We start from the raw sequence: 22,409 nt of genomic DNA on the forward strand, positions 1-22,409 counted from the left end.
TCTTTTTATCCTCAATCAAATATTCACATACTACATGAGCCTTTAGTTTTAATATAAACGTCTTGTCACGTACTCGTTTTGCTGTCTGAAAGAGAACTTTTATTTTATTGATACTACCATAAGCTCACATATATATATATATATATATATATTTTTTTTTTTTTTTTTTTTTGATTAACCAGGTGGTTGACCCCTTCGGGACCCACCCACCTAGGCCCGGCGCCAGCCTGTGTCTGTACCGTTTAAGGCCCTGGACACGCCTCCCCTCCCCGCGAGTCGAACTCGGGTTGCCCCTCAGTGACCGAAGCCTGGGGTGTACCACTGGACTACGAGGTCCGGGTAAGCTCACATATATATCTTATATATATCTCGTCTGTGGACCGATAAACACAGTCATTTCCTTATAATTTGCTATCTCTCTCATCTTCTTGAATCAGTATTTCTTTCTCTGTCTTCCTGAGAACCTCACCCGAGAGATATGGCAGAACTAAGTTTCTATGTTGGAGTTATAGGTAACATTATCATCTTATTTTCACTTGATTTGAATTATCACTGTACATCAAAGGATTATATACACACACACGACCATAGATTTATCTATATCATTAAGGCTGAGTTAGTTGTATATATGATCAATGCAGGAAATGTAATATCCGTGCTTGTCTTCCTCTCTCCTGTGTGAGTTCTCTCTCTCTTTCTAGTTTCTGTATGATTTTTAACTGTTTTTTTTTTGAATAAATGTGTAACTGATTTTGATTAATCTAATAATAGATGACTGCATTATAAGAATTAGGTCTCTAACTAATCGATTTACATTAAAATTAATTTTAATTAGGGAGACGTTTTGGAAGATAGTGAAACGGAGATCAACAGAGAAGTACGAGTGTTTGCCATATATTTGCACGCTAATGGGTTCGTCGTTATGGACATATTACGGAATAGTGACACCTGGCGAATACTTGGTCTCTACGGTCAATGGCTTTGGTGTTTTTGCTGAATCCATCTACGTTCTCATTTTCCTCTTCTTTGTTCCGAAACCTAGATTTGTACGTCTTCATCTCTACTTACATATTATTATATACATGTGAAAGTGAGATCTTCTATGTTTTTTTGTTGGTTGAAATCTGCATTTTAGTATGATGGATGTTGCATTGATATGACTCAGATTCATACTAGCAGATTTATTTTAATAATCTTCTTTCAATTCTTTTTTTTTATATTTCAGTTGAAAACAGTTGCACTGGTTTTAGCGCTGAACGTGATTTTCCCAATTATAACGATTGTCGGAACAAGAACTGCGTTCGGATATGCAAAAACACGTTCTAATTCAATGGGTTTCATTTGTGCTGCTCTCAACATTATCATGTATGGTTCTCCTCTTTCCGCTATTGTAAGCCTCTCCACTTCTCTTTTTTTTGTTCTTTCTTTTCAACAATAACCTATCAAATCAATCTTAAAGAAACAAAAAAGTAAGAGAAATTGTCTGGAGAGCATTTTAGCACATGTGTAAGTAACATATCAATGTCATTGTATATATTATCATTAGATAGTCTTTCTGATATATACACGTATAGTGTCGTTTTAATCCAGATCATTTGAATTATTGATCCTATCAGAAAACAGTTGTGAAGACGAGAAGTGTGAAGTACATGCCGTTTTGGCTATCGTTCTTCCTCTTCTTTAACGGCGCTATTTGGACTGTCTACGCTTTGCTCCTGCATGATGTTTTTCTACTAGTAAGTACAACATTTTTATACAAGAGAGATGATATTTAGTGTAAATTTCATGATAAGAAACTGATTTATATTTTGTGTGCGTAGGTGCCAAATGGAATGGGGTTTTTGCTTGGGACAATGCAAGTACTAATTTATGCGTTTTACAGAAATTCAAAACCTAACATAGAAGATGAAGAGGAAGCCCTCGCATCAAGCCAACCTCTCCTCTCATAGCAATAGCCTCGTCTTTTATCCTTACTTTTGTGATTATGAATAGTTTGATTATATATAAGTTTTCAAATAAAATCTAGATAAAGTTAGAGAAATTATTATTATTTGTTATCAAATCATTCAAGATGTAACTAATTAATCAATCATTTATAATTTGTGTGTCAGATTGAAAAATTTCATGTTACTAAATCATGAATTTCAAAAAAAATTATAAACTTCACTGTTTCTGGTTATAAGATTTATTTATGTCTCTTATTTAACTTTTGAAAACAATTTCAAGTCCATTGATATCGAAAATGCTTTAAGAGCTAGTTTTTCCCTTTTAATGATTTTAAAGCGTTTTGGTGTAAACTCCATGGTCCAGACTAATTTCCAAGGAGAGGTGCAGTCCACGGATAGACCATTTCTTCGGATATTCAAATGGGTCCTAAAGCATAGACTCATATCCGTGTAAGGTGACCAAGATAATTGTGACTTAGTTTCGCACATCAGGTGAAATTAGATTAACCAATAACAGTTTATAATAAGTAGATGCAAGAACTAACTACAAGGATTCCAGAAACGTACGGCATATTGTGGCAGAACTCTCCTTTAGGCAGGCTAAATTTCTCGATGTTGCCAGCCAATGCAGTAACAAAAACACTCCTGAAAAAAGCAGAGAGATAAAAGTAAAACAATGATCGTAGAAATAAAATTAGTGTATCATCTCTGAGGTTCCGGATTTAATGGTTGAATCATGAGATCGGTAACAACTTTAGCAACAAAACAGCAAATTCAAGAGTTGAAATAATACTTATGCTTGTAGAGTGTAAACTCAAGAGTTGAAACAATATTGAGCATTTAGTAGTAAAGATTAGTAACATTCCAAAGGAAAAAAAAAAGAGAGGGTAAACTCACGTAGCTGCTTGGCGGTAAATTGGACCAACAACTAAAGCTTTCTCTGGTTCTCGGGACACTAGTGGAACTGCAAGAATTCATGGAGCAAAGAGAATAATATTATTATTACTTATAGAGTAGCACTGACTGTGCTTACTACTACCGACACTTGTAGAGAGAGATGAATGAGGATAAACAGATGTGGTAAACAAAGGGAGTGTGGCATGATAAACTAGAAACTAGTTTTGTATCCACCTGTAAAGGCCCATGGGCTTTAGATGAAGCTGTGGTCATTGTTATGGGGCAGCCCGACGAATCCCCACCCGTAAAGCAATTGGGCGGGTTATCATTTTACATAAATTATTTCCATATTGTTGATAGAGAAAAGAAAGTAAGGATAAAATAGAAATTTGGAAAAAGAAAAAAGCCTAAAATAGTAAATTTTAGCGTCGGGAATATTATTATTCTGTTCTCCATTGGAAACCCTCGATTCGCTCGGCTATAAATTGCAAAGGTACGGCCTCGTTTTCAACCCCCTCACGTCGCTGCGTCTCTCTCCCGCAATCTCTAGATAGATTCGTGAGCGATTTAAAAAAAAAACAAAAAACAAATAAAGCGACCATGTTGGTGTACACCGATCTTCTCACCGGTAAGCTCTATTCATTCCTTACACCCCCTCTTTATCAATCGCCTCTCTCTGTATCTTTCGATTCGATCGCGCTTATCCTTGTCTCGATATAATCAGCGTAGTTATGTAATGATTAGATCTGTCATGGCATCTTAGTGTTTTTTCGTGAATTGGGACTTCTCTGCATCGATTAGTGAGGGGGAGTAGTTATGTATCGATTAGATTTGTGATTGATTCCTATATCAATGTTAATTTCATTGGATTTTAGGGTTTTTATTTTTATTCAATTTTTAACTTTCTGGGAAGTTTGTTTTTCTTATTATATGAATATGAACAATTGCTGTTTATTAATGAATTAATTAATTTTCCAGGTGATGAGCTTCTCTCTGACTCTTTCCCATACAAGGAGATTGAGAATGGTATTCTCTGGGAAGTTGAAGGAAAGGTCTGCTTTTTTTGCCACCATTGAACCTTTTTATATTCATCAAAGTTTCATCCTTTGTTCTGATTTTTTTATTATTTTTTATTGGTTTTATATTCAGTGGACTACCAAGGGATGCGTAGAGGTTAACATCGGTGCCAACCCATCTGCTGAAGAAGGTGGTGAGGACGAGGGTGTTGACGACTCTGTTGAAAAGGTTGTTGACATTGTCGACACCTTCAGACTTCAGGAGCAGCCTACTTACGACAAGAAGGGCTTCATTGCCTATATCAAGAAGTACATCAAGCTTTTGACTCCCAAGCTCACCCCGGAGCAGCAAGAAGAGTTCAAGAAGGGTATTGAGGGAGCTACCAAGTTTTTGCTCCCCAAGCTCAAGGACTTCCAATTGTAAGTTTTCTTCTTTTATTACTTCTTAGTCTAATTTCGTATTTGATACTCTCTTGATATGGATTTCTAATTTGTGATTTTTCAATTTTGTAGCTTTGTTGGGGAGGGCATGCACGATGACAGCACTATTGTCTTTGCTTACTACAAGGAGGGTGCAACTAACCCAACATTTTTGTACTTTGCACATGGTTTGAAGGAAGTCAAGTGCTGAGTGAGAGAGAAGCTCTTGTCGGGTTTTACTATGGTCGGGTCGCAGCGACTCTCTTTAAGTTTATGTGTCTTTTTATGTGTTCTGTGTTTCGTCCGTCCACCTATTAAAATTGTCTACCAGTTTGGTCTTTCTTGTGTCTTGTGTTGTTTGGAGATTGTTCAAGTTATATGATCCCGAATACAACGGTTTATCAATTACTAATAGTTGAATTTTGATCGTCTACTTTTTGTATCTTAGATCTGATCCATGTTCGGCTAATTTAAGCATTGTTACTCGACTCACCTCACTTGTTTGGCAAAGCCTTGGATTTTAGATCTCGTTTAATTCAAAGTATAAGCATCGTCGCATAGAAATTCCTTTCCCTAATGGAATATGCTTTATAATGATTCGTTTTACTTTTCTAAAGTGTCTTTTAGGAAAGAAAAATAAAAAAGAAAGGGGCATAGACATGTGTGTTGCCTCTCCGTATGTCTCTGCTCTTTGTGAGAGACATTCACATCAGACGTGGAATCTCTCTGTTAATATTTGACAACGTTTGTTGTTTTACTTTTACAGTCTATACTTATGTGCGAAAATAAGACGATACCTCCTAAAATAAAATATTTATTGGTTTCTTCAAAATAAAATCTCGGATACAAAGCCATCATAAACTGTGAAAAAATTGGCTATCATAAACTGTAAACACAATTTTCAAGCTGTGTTTACTGCTCAACATGAACTTTTATGCATGTTTTGGTTTGTATATATATGTAGGAGATTACAAACAAAATTCGTTGGTACGTTACTGACTTACTGTAAAGGGAGATCTGATTTGGTCGGTCGGTTTGACGTTGCTCCTACTCTTTTGCCTCTAATTCTACGTCAACTATATTTCTTCATAGTTTTTTTTTCTTCTTCATAGTTTCTTGTTCCTTTCGCATTACCTGAAACTTCTTAACAAATAATCAAGTCTGCTATTACGAAGTATCGCCTTCTTAAAGTGCACATTCACGTGGTCACCTATTGATAGAGGTAGATTTTGTAAAGCTGAAAACTAGAGACCAAAAGCTCATTTCATATTGTTTAAACTTATTACTTAAAAAAAGCCTTTACATCGTAATGCTTTAGGCTAAAGCGGAAGCTTTATTATTTAAAAGAAAGCAATCCACAAGCTTTGTTGCCCCACTTCTCTACTTTTGAGTACTTTTTTCTTCTCGAATATTAGATTGGATTATACAGTACACACAAGATTACGATAACTTCTAATACACGCACACACACACGTATATATATACATATATATATATATATATATATATATATATATATATATATATATTCACAAATATAGAACACTCCAAAATTTTGAAATAAAAGCTCAGAGACTTCGATAATGGTTTTCCAAAAGATCATATGGATTAAGAACGAAAATAAATATAAATGTAAAATAGTAATAGTATTATAGTACTGATTATAACATTTAATCATTCTCATGTATGAAATTCCGAAAGCTGTGAATGTACAGGAAATCGGGAGGAGGGACTAGAAGGAAAGCTACACTACTTCGAGTATTGACTTCAGACAGCCTTCAAATTATCGAGAGGAAAGTGGAAGCCCATCAATCTCAATGGACAAGGGGGGATCAGAGACGAACAATTCTTTTGCTGACTCCACTCAGGTCCGTATACGAGAATTAGGGGCCATAAACATTTTTTTTTGAAAAACTTTTATAAGCAATTTTCCCCATAATTGACTCCACTCAGGTCCGTATACGAGAATTAGGGGCCATAAATATTTTTTTTGAAAAACTTTTATAAGCAATTTTCCCCATAATTTAAGAGCCTATGTTTATATTAAAAACCTACAAAAATTTCAAGACCAATATTTCACTGGGTTTAGCCAAATCCGACCCTTACTCCACTAGTGAGAGGAACTACTTGTGTTCATGTCCCCAACCCCCGGTGAAGAGAAAGTGAAGGTGTAGCCACCTCGTGGGAAAGAGTTGCGGGAAGCAACCGCTTGTCAGTCTCCAAGCCAGGCTTGCTCGATTTCAACCCCATTTCAAGAAACAGGAAACACTGAGCCGTAAGAGATTTCCTCCTCGGTATTTGGTAGAAGAAACGAAACCATAAAATGACTTGTGTAGTGTTGTTAGTGTGAAAGTTGCTTGTGACACAATGCATGAAATAAGAGTTTTCATTTTTAGTTTCAGTTTCAGAAAGAAAAAAGGATGATCTCTTCTTATTACAAACAGAATTAAGTGTCATTTGTGTTTGTGAATTTGGGATCTTATTTCCTTTAATTTTTTAATCTTTATTATAAAAATATTCCATTCGTGTTTCCTATTTTCTCTATAAATATACAATCTACAAATATTCTTCAGTCTACTTAAAAAGAATATAACCATTTATTGAGTGAAAATATTTTACATCTAACCAGATTACAAGACGTTTGCAGAATTCATCATAACTAGTATCGTGTTTTTTGGAACAAAATCACTGATCTAACATTTAAACGGAGATACTACACAGGATTGGACTAATTCTAAAAGACAACAAAAATCAGCATGGTTTATTTTTAACCGCTAACGTATAAACTAAACTGGCTAAGCCGGTCTGAGTCCATGATCCTCAGAAAAAAAGTTCCAAGAGGTCTTAGTAATTCCAAAGAGTTGTTGCTTGATTCCAGAGAAATCAATGTCGGCTACTAAGATTGATGTAACCATTTGATCTACCTAAAATGAAATATTTTATGAAAATGCTACTTGTACAGAGAACTTGTATTAAGGAAATGGGAAAGCAAAGTCGGCTTGACAAGGACGTGGAAGATGTAGTTGGCGTTTCTTGTTTTGCATGCACACGATAGAGACTTTCTAATTTTCATATAGTATTATATTTGAGCTTCATTATTGGATCAATATTACATAATAATTCGAATGTATAATAAGTATTTTAAATCGGTGATGAGTTTTGTTTGCCTCTCTGGGCTGTCAGCGAGGGATGGGAGAGATGTGGTCCAAATTGCCTTTGCGTTATTCTTTTATTTTTGGGTTCAAATGCGTTATTTCTTTCTTTTTTTGTTTCATATAAATTTTTGTGAAAATGTGACAAGAAGAAAAACCAAGACACGTAAAGCAATAAATTTTTAAAAATTGTCACTCAATCAATTGATGGTGCGATATTTAAATGGGGTCCTTAAGCATATGAATCCCTTCAGAATTAATGTGTGGTTTTCCTTTTTCTTTTATATATTTCCCCTCCAACGAGTTTTTTTTTCTAGTAATGGTCAATCCCGTTAATCACGAAGAGCTTATGTGTTTGGTTTTCTCTTTTCTTTTGTTTTCTATTTGGTCAAAAGCTCATGTGTTTGGTTTATACGTTGGAGTTCTCGTGACAACAAATTTTAATAATAATAAATTATTTATTTATTTATTTATTTATTTATTTGGACTATGATAGATTAGTTATATTTGTTTTCTGATGTGTGCACAAAACAAAAGTTATTTGTATAAGATACGTGTGGTGTGACTCTGCTGCTTTGCCAAAAGGGAAACAAGTGAAGCTGGCTCTAGTTGGCTCCCAACCAAATCACATTATCGTTCCTTTTAATTTTCCATCAATATTCATAAATAATACTATATCTCTAGCACATGCATGATGCATACTATACAATACTTACATTAAATAGTACGCATTACCTGCCTATCAATATTCCAATTAACTACATTATTAGCTCAACACATTCGTTCTATATATCACCCTTGATACTATCTGATTACGATGTAAATTATCTCATTTATTCCATATTTTATTTTCCTGGTTTAGGTACCAAACGTTTACATATCGATAACATATACTATTATCCAGAGAAATTTACATATAGACTTTATAAATGCGTATGCAATAAGCAATGGACTACGAAAATTCGGACAAATTATATATAAAAGGAATTTTAAGAAAATTACAGTTTACAATATTTATCGCCGGCAGCGAGTGATGACGCTGCAGCCGCGAGAGTAAGGGTTGGCCTGAGCGCCACGTCGGCAGTTGTAATAAGACGCGCCGCGTCTTGAGCAGGGAACAGTGTTTCTCCTCAGCGCACCGTAGCTGATGTACCTCCTGGTCGCTAACATGCGCCGGTTGATCTCCGAGTCCATCTCGAACTCATGAGCTCCCATTCCTCCGCCGTAGAAGAGATCTTCTCCTTCGTCTCCTAGTCCGGCGGAGACCGAGCACTCGGCGATGGTACCGCGGCACTCTGTCTCGAACGGAGGGAAGTCGAGGGACTGAGAAGAAACTACGGCTGCGGACAAGTGCTGGACGGCGAGTATTACAAAGATCGCGAGAATCGCCGCCGCGCCGGAGTTTCTGGAGAGTCCTCTCATTGTTTTCTGTGCACGAACTTTTGAAGAGAGAGAGAGAGGAAAGACAGGAACAGAGGAAAGGTTTGATTAAAAGACAAGTTGCTTATCGAAATGCCACTGAAAGATGTGTGATATTACTATAATACCACTTGACTTTTATAGTGTTGTGATGGTAGATGTACAGCTTTATTACAAGTGGGCCATTTTAGTTAGCTTCAGATCTAAGTATTGATTAATGAGCGAAGTGTTTTGATGGAGACATCCACTCTTTGTTTTTGTTTTTAATTTTATAACGTTCAAAATCTAATCAAAAGTAGAAGTATCTAACAGAACGGTTATTAGTCTTTGTACAACAGAAGTTATGAATATGTTTTTTTGTGCTCTTGTCATTATGCATATACATTTTTAAAAAATTAATGTTTTAAGGTGCTACTACAAAATTGAATACAAGGGTAGACAGTAATAATATAGAGCGCATTTAGTTTTAGTTTAGATAATTACGAGTGGTTTCCTTCCATGCTCTGTGATTATTTCGAAGAAAAACATAAGAACATAGCAAGGAATTTTTGTATAGGATTACGGTGTTAGTGGTACTCCATTTGTAATTGTATCATATTGGATAGAAACCATATCATGCGCAACGCCACGCTGCCACCAAGCAGAAGTTTGATTTTGGAGAGGGTTTGGACCCACACGTACCGGGAATTGAGCTTATTTGGATTTTAACTAAATTTTATTTGCAATTTATGTTTTTATGGTGTGTGGCTAGAATTATATGTTCATACTTCTCACCAATTCACGCGTTTCCATCTTATGAAACCTAAGGTCTGGAGACTGGAGTTTCCACTTCTTGCATGAAATCTATTGTTCTAATAACAGATACTAAACTATCTTTTTAAAAGCAACAAAACAGATAGTTTAACATTTTCCAATTTAGGCGTAAAAAAAACAGATGCCTTTTATTTTTTTACCACATGTAAAATTTTACTCCATCTGTTTTAAAAAGATGCACATTTTAAAGAAAAAATTTGTTACAAAAAGATACATTTTTTATATTTACAATACAATTTTTGTCAACTAATAAGGAAAAATTGTGAAATTCAAAAACATTAAGTGCATTCTGTAAAGTCTTATTTTTTTAAAAAATATATGAAATATAAAATTACAGAAATTATGCATTTATTACTAGGTTTTGATAAGTTTTATTAAAAATGTGAATATTCTAAAATATGTATTATTTGAAATGGACGGAGTATAAAACCCGAGACTAAATAGAACTTGAGTTGTTTAGAGGCTCTTTTCATGATGTTTGTATAAAAAGAGTAATTACAAAGAGTTGCTTCTATCTTGTAATGAGTTTTATTAATGAATTAGTTGTTTTTTTGTGCTAGTGTGTGTGCAGCGACATTGAAAACAGAAGGTGAGTGATATCACATCTATCATAGATTATCTATGTTTAACAAATCAAAGTGTACATAATCCAAAGTTGTTTCTCCTGGTGGTTCAAAGTTAGTTCCTGTATAAGGAACCATTGTAGCCTCCCGAGTCCCGATGAAAAACGAGATTTATGTGTGATAATGTCTCCCTAAATGGAATATTCAAAGCCCAAATAAGAGATTAAAAGCCCATAATAACGACGGCCTAGTAGTATTTTGCAATTCCTGGATGTTCCAATCGGGCGTGAGACCAAAATAAAACTTGGAGGTCACCCACTCGTTCACCCTTCGGAATCAGCAAGGATGTTATTCCAACAAAGCTTGATTATCATGTTTAATTTTCAATCTCAAGCCAGATATCTCCTTATATACGGTCCCTATCCATGGTTAGATTCATTTGATCTTGTATTAGTCTATTGAAAATGATTATTTTTTTGTATACTCCTTCTGTTTTTTAAAGATAGATGTTTTAGAAAAATAAATTGTTTCACAAAGATGTATTTTTTATGTTTCTTATACAAAAATTGCAAATTTCAATAAAATTAATTGAATTTATTGAAAGACTATTGGTTAAAATGCATTGGAATTTGATAATTTCTAAAAATGATGTATAATTAATGTATTTTCTTAATATGTGTGAAAACACCAAAACATACATCTTCAAAAAACAGAGGGAGTATTATTTAAGTTAGATTATTTCCTTGATAACTAGTACTAATGAATTTTTTTCTACTATCTTTCTAGTGTCTTTATTACGGATTTAACGTTTTTCGTTAAATGCCATAGACGGTTTTGACCGGCAAAAAACATGTTACAGAGAGAAGTCATAGCCTTGCAAAATGGGACCGAATCAGCCTTGTGGTTCGTCTCTCATACGGCGTTGACTCCTCTACTCCAGTCGTGGAGCCCAAAACGATTTTAGACTTGTAAACTAAGCTTTAACTTCTATCCTTAATGGTGGACACTAAAGTTTCCGCGTCAGGAAATACTTCGTTCAATCGGTCTTGTCTTGTGATATTAGAAAGCAATGCAATAAACTGAAAGTCTTGATGGGAAAAGACTAGTATCTAATCTACTGATACGTGTCGAAAGACCTACTGAAAATCAACGGCTTAGATTGATTTCTTAATAAGGAGAAGAACCTTCTACTGTCAACTGGATACACGGACCTGTCAATGTAAGATTATAGTAATAGCTTTGAAGCTTCCGTTACATAATATTTTACGCGTTAGATATATTTATCCATCACTACATTCCATTTTAGACGAAAACAACAATTTAAACTCCTCTTCTCTTCTCTCTCTGCACAATGGCGAATCTGACCTTAGAGCTCAACATCTACTCTGCAAAGGATCTTGAAAATGTCAACCTTATCACCAAGATGGACGTATACGCTGTCGTTTGGATCAACGGCGATGATTCTCAGAAGAACCGCAAGGAGAAAACAGCCGTTGACCGAACCGGAGGATCTGAGCATACGTGGAATCACGCCGTCAAGTTTTCCGTCGATCAAAGGTTAGCACGTGAAGACCGCCTGACCCTCGTCGTGAAACTGGTATGCGATCGGATGTTCGGCGGCAAAGATCTCGGAGAAGTCCAAGTACCGGTTCTTGAAATGCTCAGTACTTCGCCGTCATTTAACGGCGATGGTAACGGAAACGGAAACGGACAAGGGATGAGATTTGTAACGTATCAGGTGAGAACTCCCTCTGGGAAAGGTCAAGGTTCCTTAACTTTCTCGTACCGGTTCGATGTGCCTTCGTTTAAACCGGATTTACCTGTACCACCGGTTCTACCGAGTCCGATTGATACAACGCCTGATCTTCCGCCGCCGCCGGCGATCTATCCTCCGCCGTCTGAAGCTGGTTTCTATCCATCGCTATCTTCAATTGGATATCCTCCGTCGTCTCAGCCGCAAGTATATCCCGCGCCACCGTGTCCGTACCCGTACCAGCAGCCGGTCACCGCTTACCCACCGTCTTCATCCACCTCGAATCTCTATCCGCCGCCGCCGTCTTACGGTTCTTCTCCGCAGCATCATTCCAACGTGTACCCACCGCCGTCTTACGGTGGTTCTCCGCCGCATTATTTCAATGTGTATCCGCCGCCTCCCGATAAACCGGGTCATTCGTACCACCAAATGCAACCGTCACACTCGTTTCACGGGTATGCGCCGCCGCCTCCTGATAAACCGGGTCATGCGTACCACCAAATGCAGCCGTCACACTCGTTTCACGGGTATGGGCCCCCGTCTCCACAGACTCAGCATGGGTATTGTTATCCGCCGCCGCCGGGATACGGGCACGGTCATCCACCGACGCAAACGCCGCCGAGGAATAATAAGCCTGGGCTTGGGCTTGGAATGGGAGCTGGGCTTTTGGGAGGAGCATTGGGTGGGCTTTTACTCGGCGATTTAGTGTCCGACTTGTGAGACCTGAGAAGATATGTTTTCTTAATTATTTTTTCGTGTTGTCAATAATTCCAGTTGCGTGACATGACATATACTTGGTTTTGTTTTTGTTTTTGGTGGAGAACTCGTCTTCTTTTCTGTAGATTGCAATTGTCAATGTGCATACAAGTCATAGGATATACGACGACCCTTTTTTTTTGTGCAACATACTACGACCCTAAATTACAAAAAAGAAAGCATATACAATTTTATTCACCAATAGTGTCATATATGTGTTTAATAATAATGATAAAGTGTGCTCATTGCTGGAAGTGTGTTTAATCTAAAACCTTTAGAGATGCTGCTCACATTTTATTCTTTTTTTTAAACACTAGAGGATTCATTCATTACTAAACAGAGGAATACACAAGATGATGGGATACTACTTGGTAGTTTAGTCTAAGATATGTATTTAAATAAATATATGTTGACTTAAAAAAATCACAGAACTAATGTAGATGGAATGTATAGCTAGCTAGTCATAGAATAATCAAGGGCTCATGGAACTTAATTAATGCTTAGACTGATTCAAGATATCAGCCAAATAACAGTAGGCTCTAAGCATTAAGTTCTTGACTTCCCCACCCCATATGAGAGACTACGAGCTCCTTATTATGGTTGATTGGTTGTTGTCGACGAAGTAAAACGAGTGACAGTGTGACACGCAAACTGATTTTTTTTATAATTTAAAAAATGAGGTATTAAGTCAGTAATGAATTTATTCACACCACAACCTGATCTCCATTTTCTTTTAATCTTCACTTCTTCCTTTTTCTCCCAGAGCAAACTAAAGTAAACCAAACAAAGCCCAGATAAACGTAGCTAATCTTGGTTTTGAGTTCAGCTTAAGTTTTATAAAAACCGAACAAATACTCAAATACAAGAAGCAGAAGCCATGCACGTCGTAGTAACAAACGTCAACTATTTCGGCCATGAAGTTAAGTAAAAAGTTGGGCCTGTTTTTTTATTGGTTATCCAAGTTGGGCCTGTCATCTGTTTGGATTTCGGCCATTTAGATTAGGCTTACTGTGTTGTTCCCAAAAGAAAAAAAGATTAGGCTTGTTGATAATATCGGAAATTTCTTTTTTTTTTTCCCGAAAAATATGATAATTTAATTTTTTTTTACATAAGACAGAAAATTTTAGACTAAGTATTTAATTTAGACTATCAAAGTTTTAAGATAGTGCATTCATGTTTTATTCTAATATTATTTTGGATAAATTAATCAATTTTAATTTGATAACAGAAGCATTAAAATATGACATAAAAATTTGAGGAAAATATTTAGAAATACACCAATCAAATAAAAAACTAGAAGAGAATGCACAAACTTATGGAATGGAGTTCTTAGTTCCTAAAGTTAATGTTTGTTTTTGACCAAACAAATTGTTTGGTTTTTATGTAAGTATATTCTTACTGTCGTGTTTTGTTTATAATACAGACTTTGTGCCTATTATACACTGAAAACGACTGTACAAAAAAACAAAAAACAAAATAGATTGATAGTACACCGAAAAACAAAAAAAAACCTACAAAATAATAGTTAGTGCATCAAATAATCTATTGATTTAGACAAATTTAAATATAAAAATAACCATCAGTTTATATTTCTTAACGTGGTGAAATTCTGGAAAGAGCATCATTGGCACCACTATTCTCTTCTTTATCTTCCCTTTTTATTTTTCTCTTTCTCCTTTCATGATATGACATTCATTTCACAAGGTGTTCTGTTTCTTTTCTCATGTGTCGGCACCTTTTAATTGGATTATTTGTAATTTTAATGACAGCCTTTGATTTCTTGTGCATCTATTCACTTATACGGTTGTGATTGTAGGGCAAAATCTAACCTTATCGTACGAACTACAAATCTTGCGCAGCTGTAATATGTGACCCACTGTCTAATCTGTCAGCGCGGATCTGGTTTTGGTTTCTAAAATATTTATTTTATTTGCTGTATTTTCACTTTGAACCATGGTGAGATAAGAAAGTACGGTTAGGTTAGTTTGGCCAACCGCGCAGTTAAGGTTTGTCTCATAGCGAGGGAGAAAGTCACGGAGTTGGGTAAAACGGAGACAAGATATGACTAGCGACACACTCCTTCCTTGTTTTACCAAAATACCTTTTCCTTACTTGACCGGAACTCTTCACCCTCGTTTTTTCTTCATTGGCTCTACCGTAAATATCGCTGTCACACGTGGAAGAGATATGCACATTCCGTTCCCTTTTTTTGCATATAAAAAAGCATATAAAATTATTTATTTTTGTTACTTTTTAAAAATGTTTATTTTGTGGTTTATGATGTTATTTATATGAATTGATAAAAATAATTGATGATTAGGAAACAAATAGTTGTTTGTTTACTTGTTTGGGGAAACATATTAAATATTGCCCTTTCTCAAAAACAAAAACCTACTATTCTTATACCATCGCAATCAACACGATGGAGTATTAAATATACCATCGCAATCCACACGATGGAGTATTAAATATACCATCGCAATCCACACGTACGCATTGTTCTTAACTTTTGATAAAATTATTGATTAAGCTACCTAACAACTTGACAGCTTTTTTTTTTGTTTTCTTGTTGTTTATCAAGCTAAATAAACAATTCACTGAGAGGACATGGAGATTTGTATGTATTCACACATCTTGAATTCACTCAGTTAATCTTTTTTTTTGCTAAAATTTGCACTCAGTTAATCTTCTTATGCAGTTCCTCTATTATTAAATCAACAGGAAGATAGTATATACTATATAGTGAGCTATTGAAGTTCATTTTAGTGTCCGAATGGAACAGCGGGACAAATGCGGTTCTCCCGCCACATGCAGTTCTCCCGCACTGCATTCACCATTCACTATTTTATTTTTGTAAAAGCAGTTCAAGCGGGAGATCTGCATGCAGTTCAATATTTGTTGTCTTTTTGTGGAAAAAGCAGGAGATCTGCATGCAGATCTCATCCGCTAACATTTGGTGATGTTGATCTGCTTTTTTTTTTGTCAATAAATAACTTTGTTACAACATATAACTTTAAAATATATTTATCTAATCTTATGAATATAATATTTTTACTTTATTTTATTTACAACTTTAATAATACAAAATTATCATTCTCTACTTGTTATTTTTTGTCATATAGTTTTTACTTTTTAAAATAATCATTTTAATATAATACATATTTCAATATATTATGTATATCTATAGTAATATAATTTAAATATGTATACTAATGTAAGAGATGTATATTTTGTATCACGCAAATATATGGTAATATAATTTAAATATGTATACTTATGAAGAGAGATGTATATTTCATTTATATACTTAATTATGATATGTATTATGAAAATATATAGTAATATAATTGAAATATGAACAATAATGGAAGATATATATCATTAAATTTTTATTTTAAAATTGTGACATTATGGATTTAGTGCAATAATTTTTGTTATTTATATATTATATTTATATATTATATACTTTGATATATTTTATTATAATCTTTTAAACATTTAATCTACTTTATTTGGATTTTTTTCATTTAAAACTATAATAACTGTTTGTTCTGATTGTTCCGCATTTCTCCGGCATGTTCTGTACTTCTCCTGCTTGATCTGCACTTTTCCAGCTTGATCTGCTTGATCTGCACTTCTCCTGCTTGATCCGCTTAATCCGCTTGATCTGCACTGCTTGAACCGCTTTTACCATTCGAAGCCTTACTATGCGACCAATAAAAAATGTGTTTAAAAGCATGGGGATATGTGTCTCATGGATAGTGGATATGAGTGATCCTCAAATCATGGGATCTTCCGTAGTTTCTTTATTGTGTTACCCATATTTTAGTTGTTTTTATTGATCCCCCAAAAATTGTTCTTCTTTTCTGGGGTCAAGTTGTTTATTGGATTTATGCATTTAGTTATTTCTTAATTCGTAAATACTACTTTCTCCGTTTCAGATTAGGTGTCATTCTAGGAAAAAAATTCGTATCAAAATAAGTATCGTTTTAGAATTTCAATGCAAAATTTATGAATAAGATTCTTCAGTTTATTTTCTATTGGTTGAAATGTGGTTAGGTGTATAGGTAATTGTCTCTTTATCTTGGAAATATATAAAATCAGATGTTTTATAAATATGTGTGCGTAAGTATAGAACGACAAATAAAATGAAACGGAAAGATTACTATTTGTTTATAAACTTGAAACCACGCTTTGCTTCTTTCACTAGAGAACTCTTAATTACCAATATTTGAGGCAGAAAAAAAGATAGGTGGCATGTCTTCTACTCCAAGAAAGTATTCTAAAATCGTTTTTTACTGTGTTTCTTTAATGCCAAGAAAAGTTACCCGTTTCTCTGTAACACGCAATTGTTTATGGATTTCATCTTTTGGGGTTTAGCAGTAAAAGTGGAGTCATTATCTGCTTTCCCCTTTTTCTGGCTTTTTGCTTAATAATCGGCTCTTCTGCATACAAATCCAAAATTTCTTTTCTCTGTATTCTTATTTTTTTTTCTCATCTCGTCCCTCTCAGAACCTTGAGAGAGAGCCCACCATACCTTGCACGAGAGAGAGAAAAAGAGCCAAGGAACAAAAAAAAACAAAGCATTGATTTTGTATAAAATACCACCACTTGTCTTACCATACCTTCATTGTATCTCTCGGTCTGAGTTTTTTTGGAGATTGTTTCTTTCTTAGAGGGTTCTCAGGTTTCTTTTCCTTAATAGGTTTATCAGGGTTTTGTGAATCTCTGTCACACACCTCTCCTCTTGTTAGGAAGTTACAGTAAATTTTGATCTATTTCAAGCAAATTATCAGTTTTTTAAGTTTGGACTCTTCTTGCGTTGTAACCAAGAAAATCAATGGAGAGTTGTCCAAGAAACAGAGAAACATGTCCTAAGCTCCTTGATTTGATTCCTCGAGGAAGAAAATGGCACCAAGAAGAGAAGAACAACACAGATCACGAACACAAACTTGAGCTAAGGCTTGCGCCACCCGGTGGTGATGAAGAAGATCATTATGCCGTTAACAAGAAAAATATAGAGACAAGAAACAACAACATCGTGAAGGAAGCTGAAGACAAACCCATCTTCAATGGCGGAAACCATTCCTCTGCTTCCAACAAAACAATTTATACTCCTCACATCTCTCACAAAAGGTGTCTTACTTTAATAAAAAATATTCTCTAAAACTGCTTTGCTCTGTTTTACTCTGTTTTGCTCTGTTTTTTCTTTTTTTTTTGCGTTTGTTATTGACATATTTCTTTTTACTGTATGGTAAAAAGAACTGCGCCTGGTCCAGTGGTGGGTTGGCCTCCGGTTCGTTCGTTCAGAAAAAATCTAGCGAGCACAAGCTCTTCAAAGCTCGGAAACGAATCCTCCCTTGGAGGTCAAGTCAACAAGAATAGTGATGGTGAAAAGCAAGTCCAACCTAAAAGGGAAGGAATGTTTGTAAAGATCAACATGGATAGTGTTCTTATTGGTAGAAAAATTGATCTCAATGCTTACAATAGCTACAAACAGCTCTCTTTTGCCGTGGACAAACTCTTCAGAGGTCTACTAGCAGGTTAAATCTTGATTCCAAATCTTTGTTATTTATAGTATGGTTCTTGTTTAATTGAGTGTGCGTTTATGTGTATGTTGTTTGTTGTAGCTCAAAGAGAGAACTCTGGTGGTGAAGGAGAAGAGAAACCGATCATTAATTCACTGGATGGTAAAGGAGAATTTACTTTAACTTATGAAGACAATGAAGGGGACAAGATGCTTGTTGGGGATGTTCCTTGGCAGTAAGAATCTTTTCTACCTTTTCTTCTCTGAATCTGATTCAGTGTTTTTCAGAATCAGATTCCTATATCACAAAACAACAAAATAAGTATACAGTATACCTTTTTGTTAGTGTTTTCTCAAATTAATTATCCTTTACGAAATGAATGTAAGCTAACTATTCTTTTCATCTCAGCATGTTCATTTCATCCGTGAAGAGACTGCGTGTGATTAAAAGCTCTGAGATTTCATCTGCCTTGAGATGTAAGCTTTTAGGTTCTTATGTGTTAAGTTTTATGTTAAGATGATTTATAGTCTCATAACTGGGGAAGTGTTCATCTGTATTTGCAGTTGGATGCAGTAAGCAGCAGAAGTTGAGGACTTGAAAGTCTTGTACAAACTTCTGTTTTGAGCCAGAGGGTCGAAGAGTTTTCAATTTGTACATATGGTTTTTGTTATGTATAAGAGATAATCATTAGTTTTGTCCAGATAGGAATTTGATCTGATCTGATCTGATATATCTTCCCATGTCTTTAAGTAGCGATATCTTTAGGGAAGATACTTGGAACATAATCATCATCTCATGTCTACAAAACTCTCTGAATAAATGAAGTTTTTATTCTCTGTAAAAGCTATTTTTTAATTTTGGTTCCAACTTTAGTATAATCATGTAAGAAGCTGAGAATGAGTGGCCATTATTGAATATTTTCTTTAATCTTGAGTGTATATAAGATTAAAAGTTGAAACCGAAAAAAAAGTCTTTCAGAATGATCAGTCCATATCAATCATTTTGGTGGCTATCGTCTCTTTTGTTATTGTGCAGAGTTTAGCAGCTTTGTTGTTCGCACTATATACATTGTATGTAACACATTTTGCACTATCTGTCAACATTGGACCGTTTCTCGGTGGATATACTGAAACATCACAGAGAAAATTGTTTGAGTTAAAAGAAAATTTGTTTGAGTTGTTAGCACATTGTTTTCGTGATAATATTTTTTCATCTAATCTATTAATTTAGAGTCCTAAGATTTTATCAAACAAAAATGTAGCGTTTTATCGATCGTTAATTTAACCGATCGTATGTCAAGGCCGAAAGTCGGCCCCATACATCGAGTAGGGTTTTATTCTCAAATGGACCTTACAAGTTAGGTCATCGACTCTCAAAACAACCACACACATTTGAAGATTTTAACAAATGGTACTTTTCAATAATTCTTGAGGAGAGGATAAGGGGATTAGTTTTATGTTACCACTAGAGAACTTGGTAGCACCTAAATACATTATTATTTCAAATGATTATAAAATATTAATACCTCCTATTGCTAGTACCTACAACGCTGTATATACAGTGAAACTTATTTCTCCGACATAATCTTTAACCATAGAGAACACTTGACGAATATATCTTGAAAAACAGTAGGAAATTTGGCCCACATTAAGAAAAGCAGTAAGATTCTTAGATATATATCCTCTGTTACACTAGTCATAATTTGCCTTATCTACAATATGAATAATATATCCGTATATGTATGTGTATTGTGGTGATAAGAAGTCAGTTATTCATGGACCAGCTCTCATATTCTAGGCGCAACAAATGTTTCAATACTGATCACTGACTAAGTTGTAATTTTGCTGAGTTAGGGGGCTTGACGTTGATCAATATGCATTTATAACTTTTCTCCATACGTATGTTCAGTTTTTTTTCTCAATTATGCATACTATGTGATTACAGTTATTAACATGAAATATTTTCAGTAAAAAACATGAAATATATGAATATTGAGAACGGAAACTCAAAAGCAGTACTGATCATGGCTATTGACAAGGACACAAGATTCTCCAATATATAAAGAATTCACCAAGTGGAGGCGCCCATAACTGTTGAATTGTTGACAAGTACATATTATTGTTTCTAAGGAAATAATGAAATTGAGGGTTGAAATCCTTCTCATTAATGTATATCCCACATGATGGCCCTTTGCACATGTCAAAATTTTTTTTTCTTTAAACGTGTATATGAACAACGCAGCGGAATGATGCAATGCAAGTTTATGGGAATGTTCTTCTCGACACTCACGAGCCAAAGAAAATAATCTTCTTAATATTTGGACGTGAATATATAAGAAGAATTGACATTGGCCTAACCAGCTTAATGTGTGCTTACGTAACTAGGTATAAACTGAATATATTATAAGGTGAAAGAGGGTTAAAAAAAAAACTTTTTTTAAGTTGTGATGGACCTATCGGATTACTTGTGTGCTCATAATGTATATGTATAATCATTGAGTTATATGAAAAATATTTCTATTGGTAATGATCTCTCCTAGCAATCGAGTGCTTCTAGAAACATCATTTTGACATATTATAGGTTAAGACTTATTCGCTTCATCAGTTAAAACATTCAGAAGGTTGCTTTTTTTTTTTTTTTTGTAAACCCAAATTCAGAAGTTTGCTATATCCTCCTTTATATATGTGTGTAAATTTATTCAAGTAGAAATATGGTTCCAGAAGGGTAGTATTGTAAATCCAAGCGAAGAACATGGAAGTTTATGAAAAAGAAACGACTTATGTCTTCTTATTGTTGTATCTACTTCCTCGGAACGAAGCAAGAGACAAAGTGAGGATACTGGATTTGGCAAGGAAGATGAAGAAGCAGCAGAAGCAGAGGTCCCTGAGAGATGGCCTGAAAAGAAACCTTTAAAGAATCCCAATGTCATAAAAGGGGTCATGGCACACAGGGTTTATTCAGGCAAAAGAAGAATTTAAAAGAAAAGGTATATATATATGTAGACTTCGATCAAAACAAAAAAAAATATATATATATAGACATAAAACTGAACTTTATACATTTTAACGTTTTTTTTTAATACATTTTAACGTTAATTAGTATGTTGATCTGGATGCGTTCTTGTGCAGCATGTATTAGCATAGATATGGAACTTGAAGCTCATTTCGATTATAACATTAAAGTTCATAACAATCGGATTCAACGCATATTGACAAGGTTTCGTTTAGCTGTTCATTTTTAAGTTTGTTGGATACCTTGAATTTATTTATCAAGTTCGACTTTCGAATGAGTGCATATTCTTTTATAAATTTAAAATTCATTGATTAGCAGAAAATAAGATTGGCTATAGCTAGCAGAGAGAATGAAACTTGTAAAGAAATAGAAAATATAGGATTCTAGGTTAGCTGAACCACGTACGAAGGAGGTCTTCCAATATGTGAGAATTGTTGTTGTGGAAAGAGGATATCCGAAGGTGATATGAGAAGATGGAATTTATTTTGCTTTTCGTTACTTTAGAGATAGATATCGGTTCAAAATGTGTGGTTTTAAAGCTATTAATGGCATTTCAAGAAAAAAAATCTACTAATGAAAACATAAGAGCATGTCTAACCTACTTCTATATTATTTTTGAAAAAAAATTATATAAATGGTTTTACTTTAGTGTATGTCTATGTAATAATGTTCTTTTATTTTTAGGAAAATATATTATTTTCATTTCTATATTCAAACATGAACGAAACTAATCTTGTTTCAGTACAAAAATAATGATGGGTTGTAAATAGTGTAAACTTCGTATTATTGTATAAGGGTTGTAGATGATCTAACCAATTTTACTAATTTCTTTCTCTTCTTTTACCGTGGATAAAAAGAGATATGAACGTATATTCATAAACTTGGAGATATATATATTTTTTTGTTTTGTTTTGTTTTGTTTGGAATGAGAATGTGCGTGTTCGATCGCTGGTCTATAGTATAAGACGAATTGGAGCTATATATTGGAAGAGTCTTATAGTTAAAAGTAGAGATGTCATGTTCGCGTCTCAGCAGCTATAGCTGTAGATAGAGAATTTAGCAATCAAATATTATCCTGGTCCAGAGAATTTATGAGTTTTGGTTCATAATTTTAAAATTAAAATATAAATAATA

At 34.5% G+C, this 22,409-nt stretch overlaps 5 protein-coding genes and 2 long non-coding RNA genes across 7 annotated transcripts; 5 read left to right on the forward strand and 2 right to left on the reverse strand.

Annotated features, from left to right (window-relative positions):
• Positions 1 to 463: 463 nt before the first annotated feature.
• LOC108859712 (bidirectional sugar transporter SWEET16-like) lies at positions 464 to 2,138 on the forward strand. Its single transcript, XM_018633619.2, has 6 exons — positions 464 to 512; positions 642 to 678; positions 836 to 1,046; positions 1,226 to 1,390; positions 1,617 to 1,736; positions 1,821 to 2,138. Exons 1-6 carry the CDS (start codon positions 479 to 481, stop codon positions 1,947 to 1,949), a joined length of 696 nt encoding a protein of 231 aa, XP_018489121.1. The 5' UTR covers positions 464 to 478; the 3' UTR covers positions 1,950 to 2,138.
• LOC108859713 (uncharacterized) lies at positions 1,471 to 3,022 on the reverse strand. The gene is made up of 3 exons (XR_001950512.2): positions 2,844 to 3,022; positions 2,514 to 2,591; positions 1,471 to 1,715 (listed from the first exon to the last, which is right to left on the reverse strand). It is a non-coding gene; the product is annotated as an uncharacterized LOC108859713 (long non-coding RNA).
• A 291-nt stretch (positions 3,023 to 3,313) lies between these two features.
• LOC108856313 (translationally-controlled tumor protein homolog) lies at positions 3,314 to 4,712 on the forward strand. Its single transcript, XM_018630087.2, has 4 exons — positions 3,314 to 3,471; positions 3,822 to 3,895; positions 3,993 to 4,279; positions 4,373 to 4,712. The coding sequence occupies exons 1-4, from the start codon at positions 3,444 to 3,446 to the stop codon at positions 4,488 to 4,490; spliced, it is 507 nt and encodes a 168-aa protein (XP_018485589.1). The 5' UTR covers positions 3,314 to 3,443; the 3' UTR covers positions 4,491 to 4,712.
• A 3,531-nt stretch (positions 4,713 to 8,243) lies between these two features.
• Positions 8,244 to 8,904, reverse strand: LOC108857474 (rapid alkalinization factor 23). The gene has a single exon (XM_018631462.2). It carries the CDS (start codon positions 8,851 to 8,853, stop codon positions 8,446 to 8,448), a length of 408 nt encoding a protein of 135 aa, XP_018486964.1. The 5' UTR covers positions 8,854 to 8,904; the 3' UTR covers positions 8,244 to 8,445.
• A 2,601-nt stretch (positions 8,905 to 11,505) lies between these two features.
• Positions 11,506 to 12,885, forward strand: LOC108805283 (protein SRC2). Its single transcript, XM_018577290.2, has one exon. It carries the CDS (start codon positions 11,578 to 11,580, stop codon positions 12,697 to 12,699), a length of 1,122 nt encoding a protein of 373 aa, XP_018432792.1. The 5' UTR covers positions 11,506 to 11,577; the 3' UTR covers positions 12,700 to 12,885.
• Positions 12,886 to 17,249: 4,364 nt separating this feature from the next.
• LOC108856595 (auxin-responsive protein IAA26) lies at positions 17,250 to 19,106 on the forward strand. Its single transcript, XM_018630439.2, has 5 exons — positions 17,250 to 17,871; positions 17,998 to 18,278; positions 18,366 to 18,498; positions 18,672 to 18,739; positions 18,827 to 19,106. Exons 1-5 carry the CDS (start codon positions 17,576 to 17,578, stop codon positions 18,859 to 18,861), a joined length of 813 nt encoding a protein of 270 aa, XP_018485941.2. The 5' UTR covers positions 17,250 to 17,575; the 3' UTR covers positions 18,862 to 19,106.
• Positions 19,107 to 20,883: 1,777 nt separating this feature from the next.
• Positions 20,884 to 21,549, forward strand: LOC130512922 (uncharacterized). The gene is made up of 2 exons (XR_008946556.1): positions 20,884 to 21,249; positions 21,392 to 21,549. It is a non-coding gene; the product is annotated as an uncharacterized LOC130512922 (long non-coding RNA).
• The last annotated feature ends 860 nt before the right edge of the window (positions 21,550 to 22,409 follow it).

This window comes from Raphanus sativus, chromosome 5 (genome assembly GCF_000801105.2).
Source record: "Raphanus sativus cultivar WK10039 chromosome 5, ASM80110v3, whole genome shotgun sequence".
Classification (NCBI taxonomy): domain Eukaryota; kingdom Viridiplantae; phylum Streptophyta; class Magnoliopsida; order Brassicales; family Brassicaceae; genus Raphanus; species Raphanus sativus.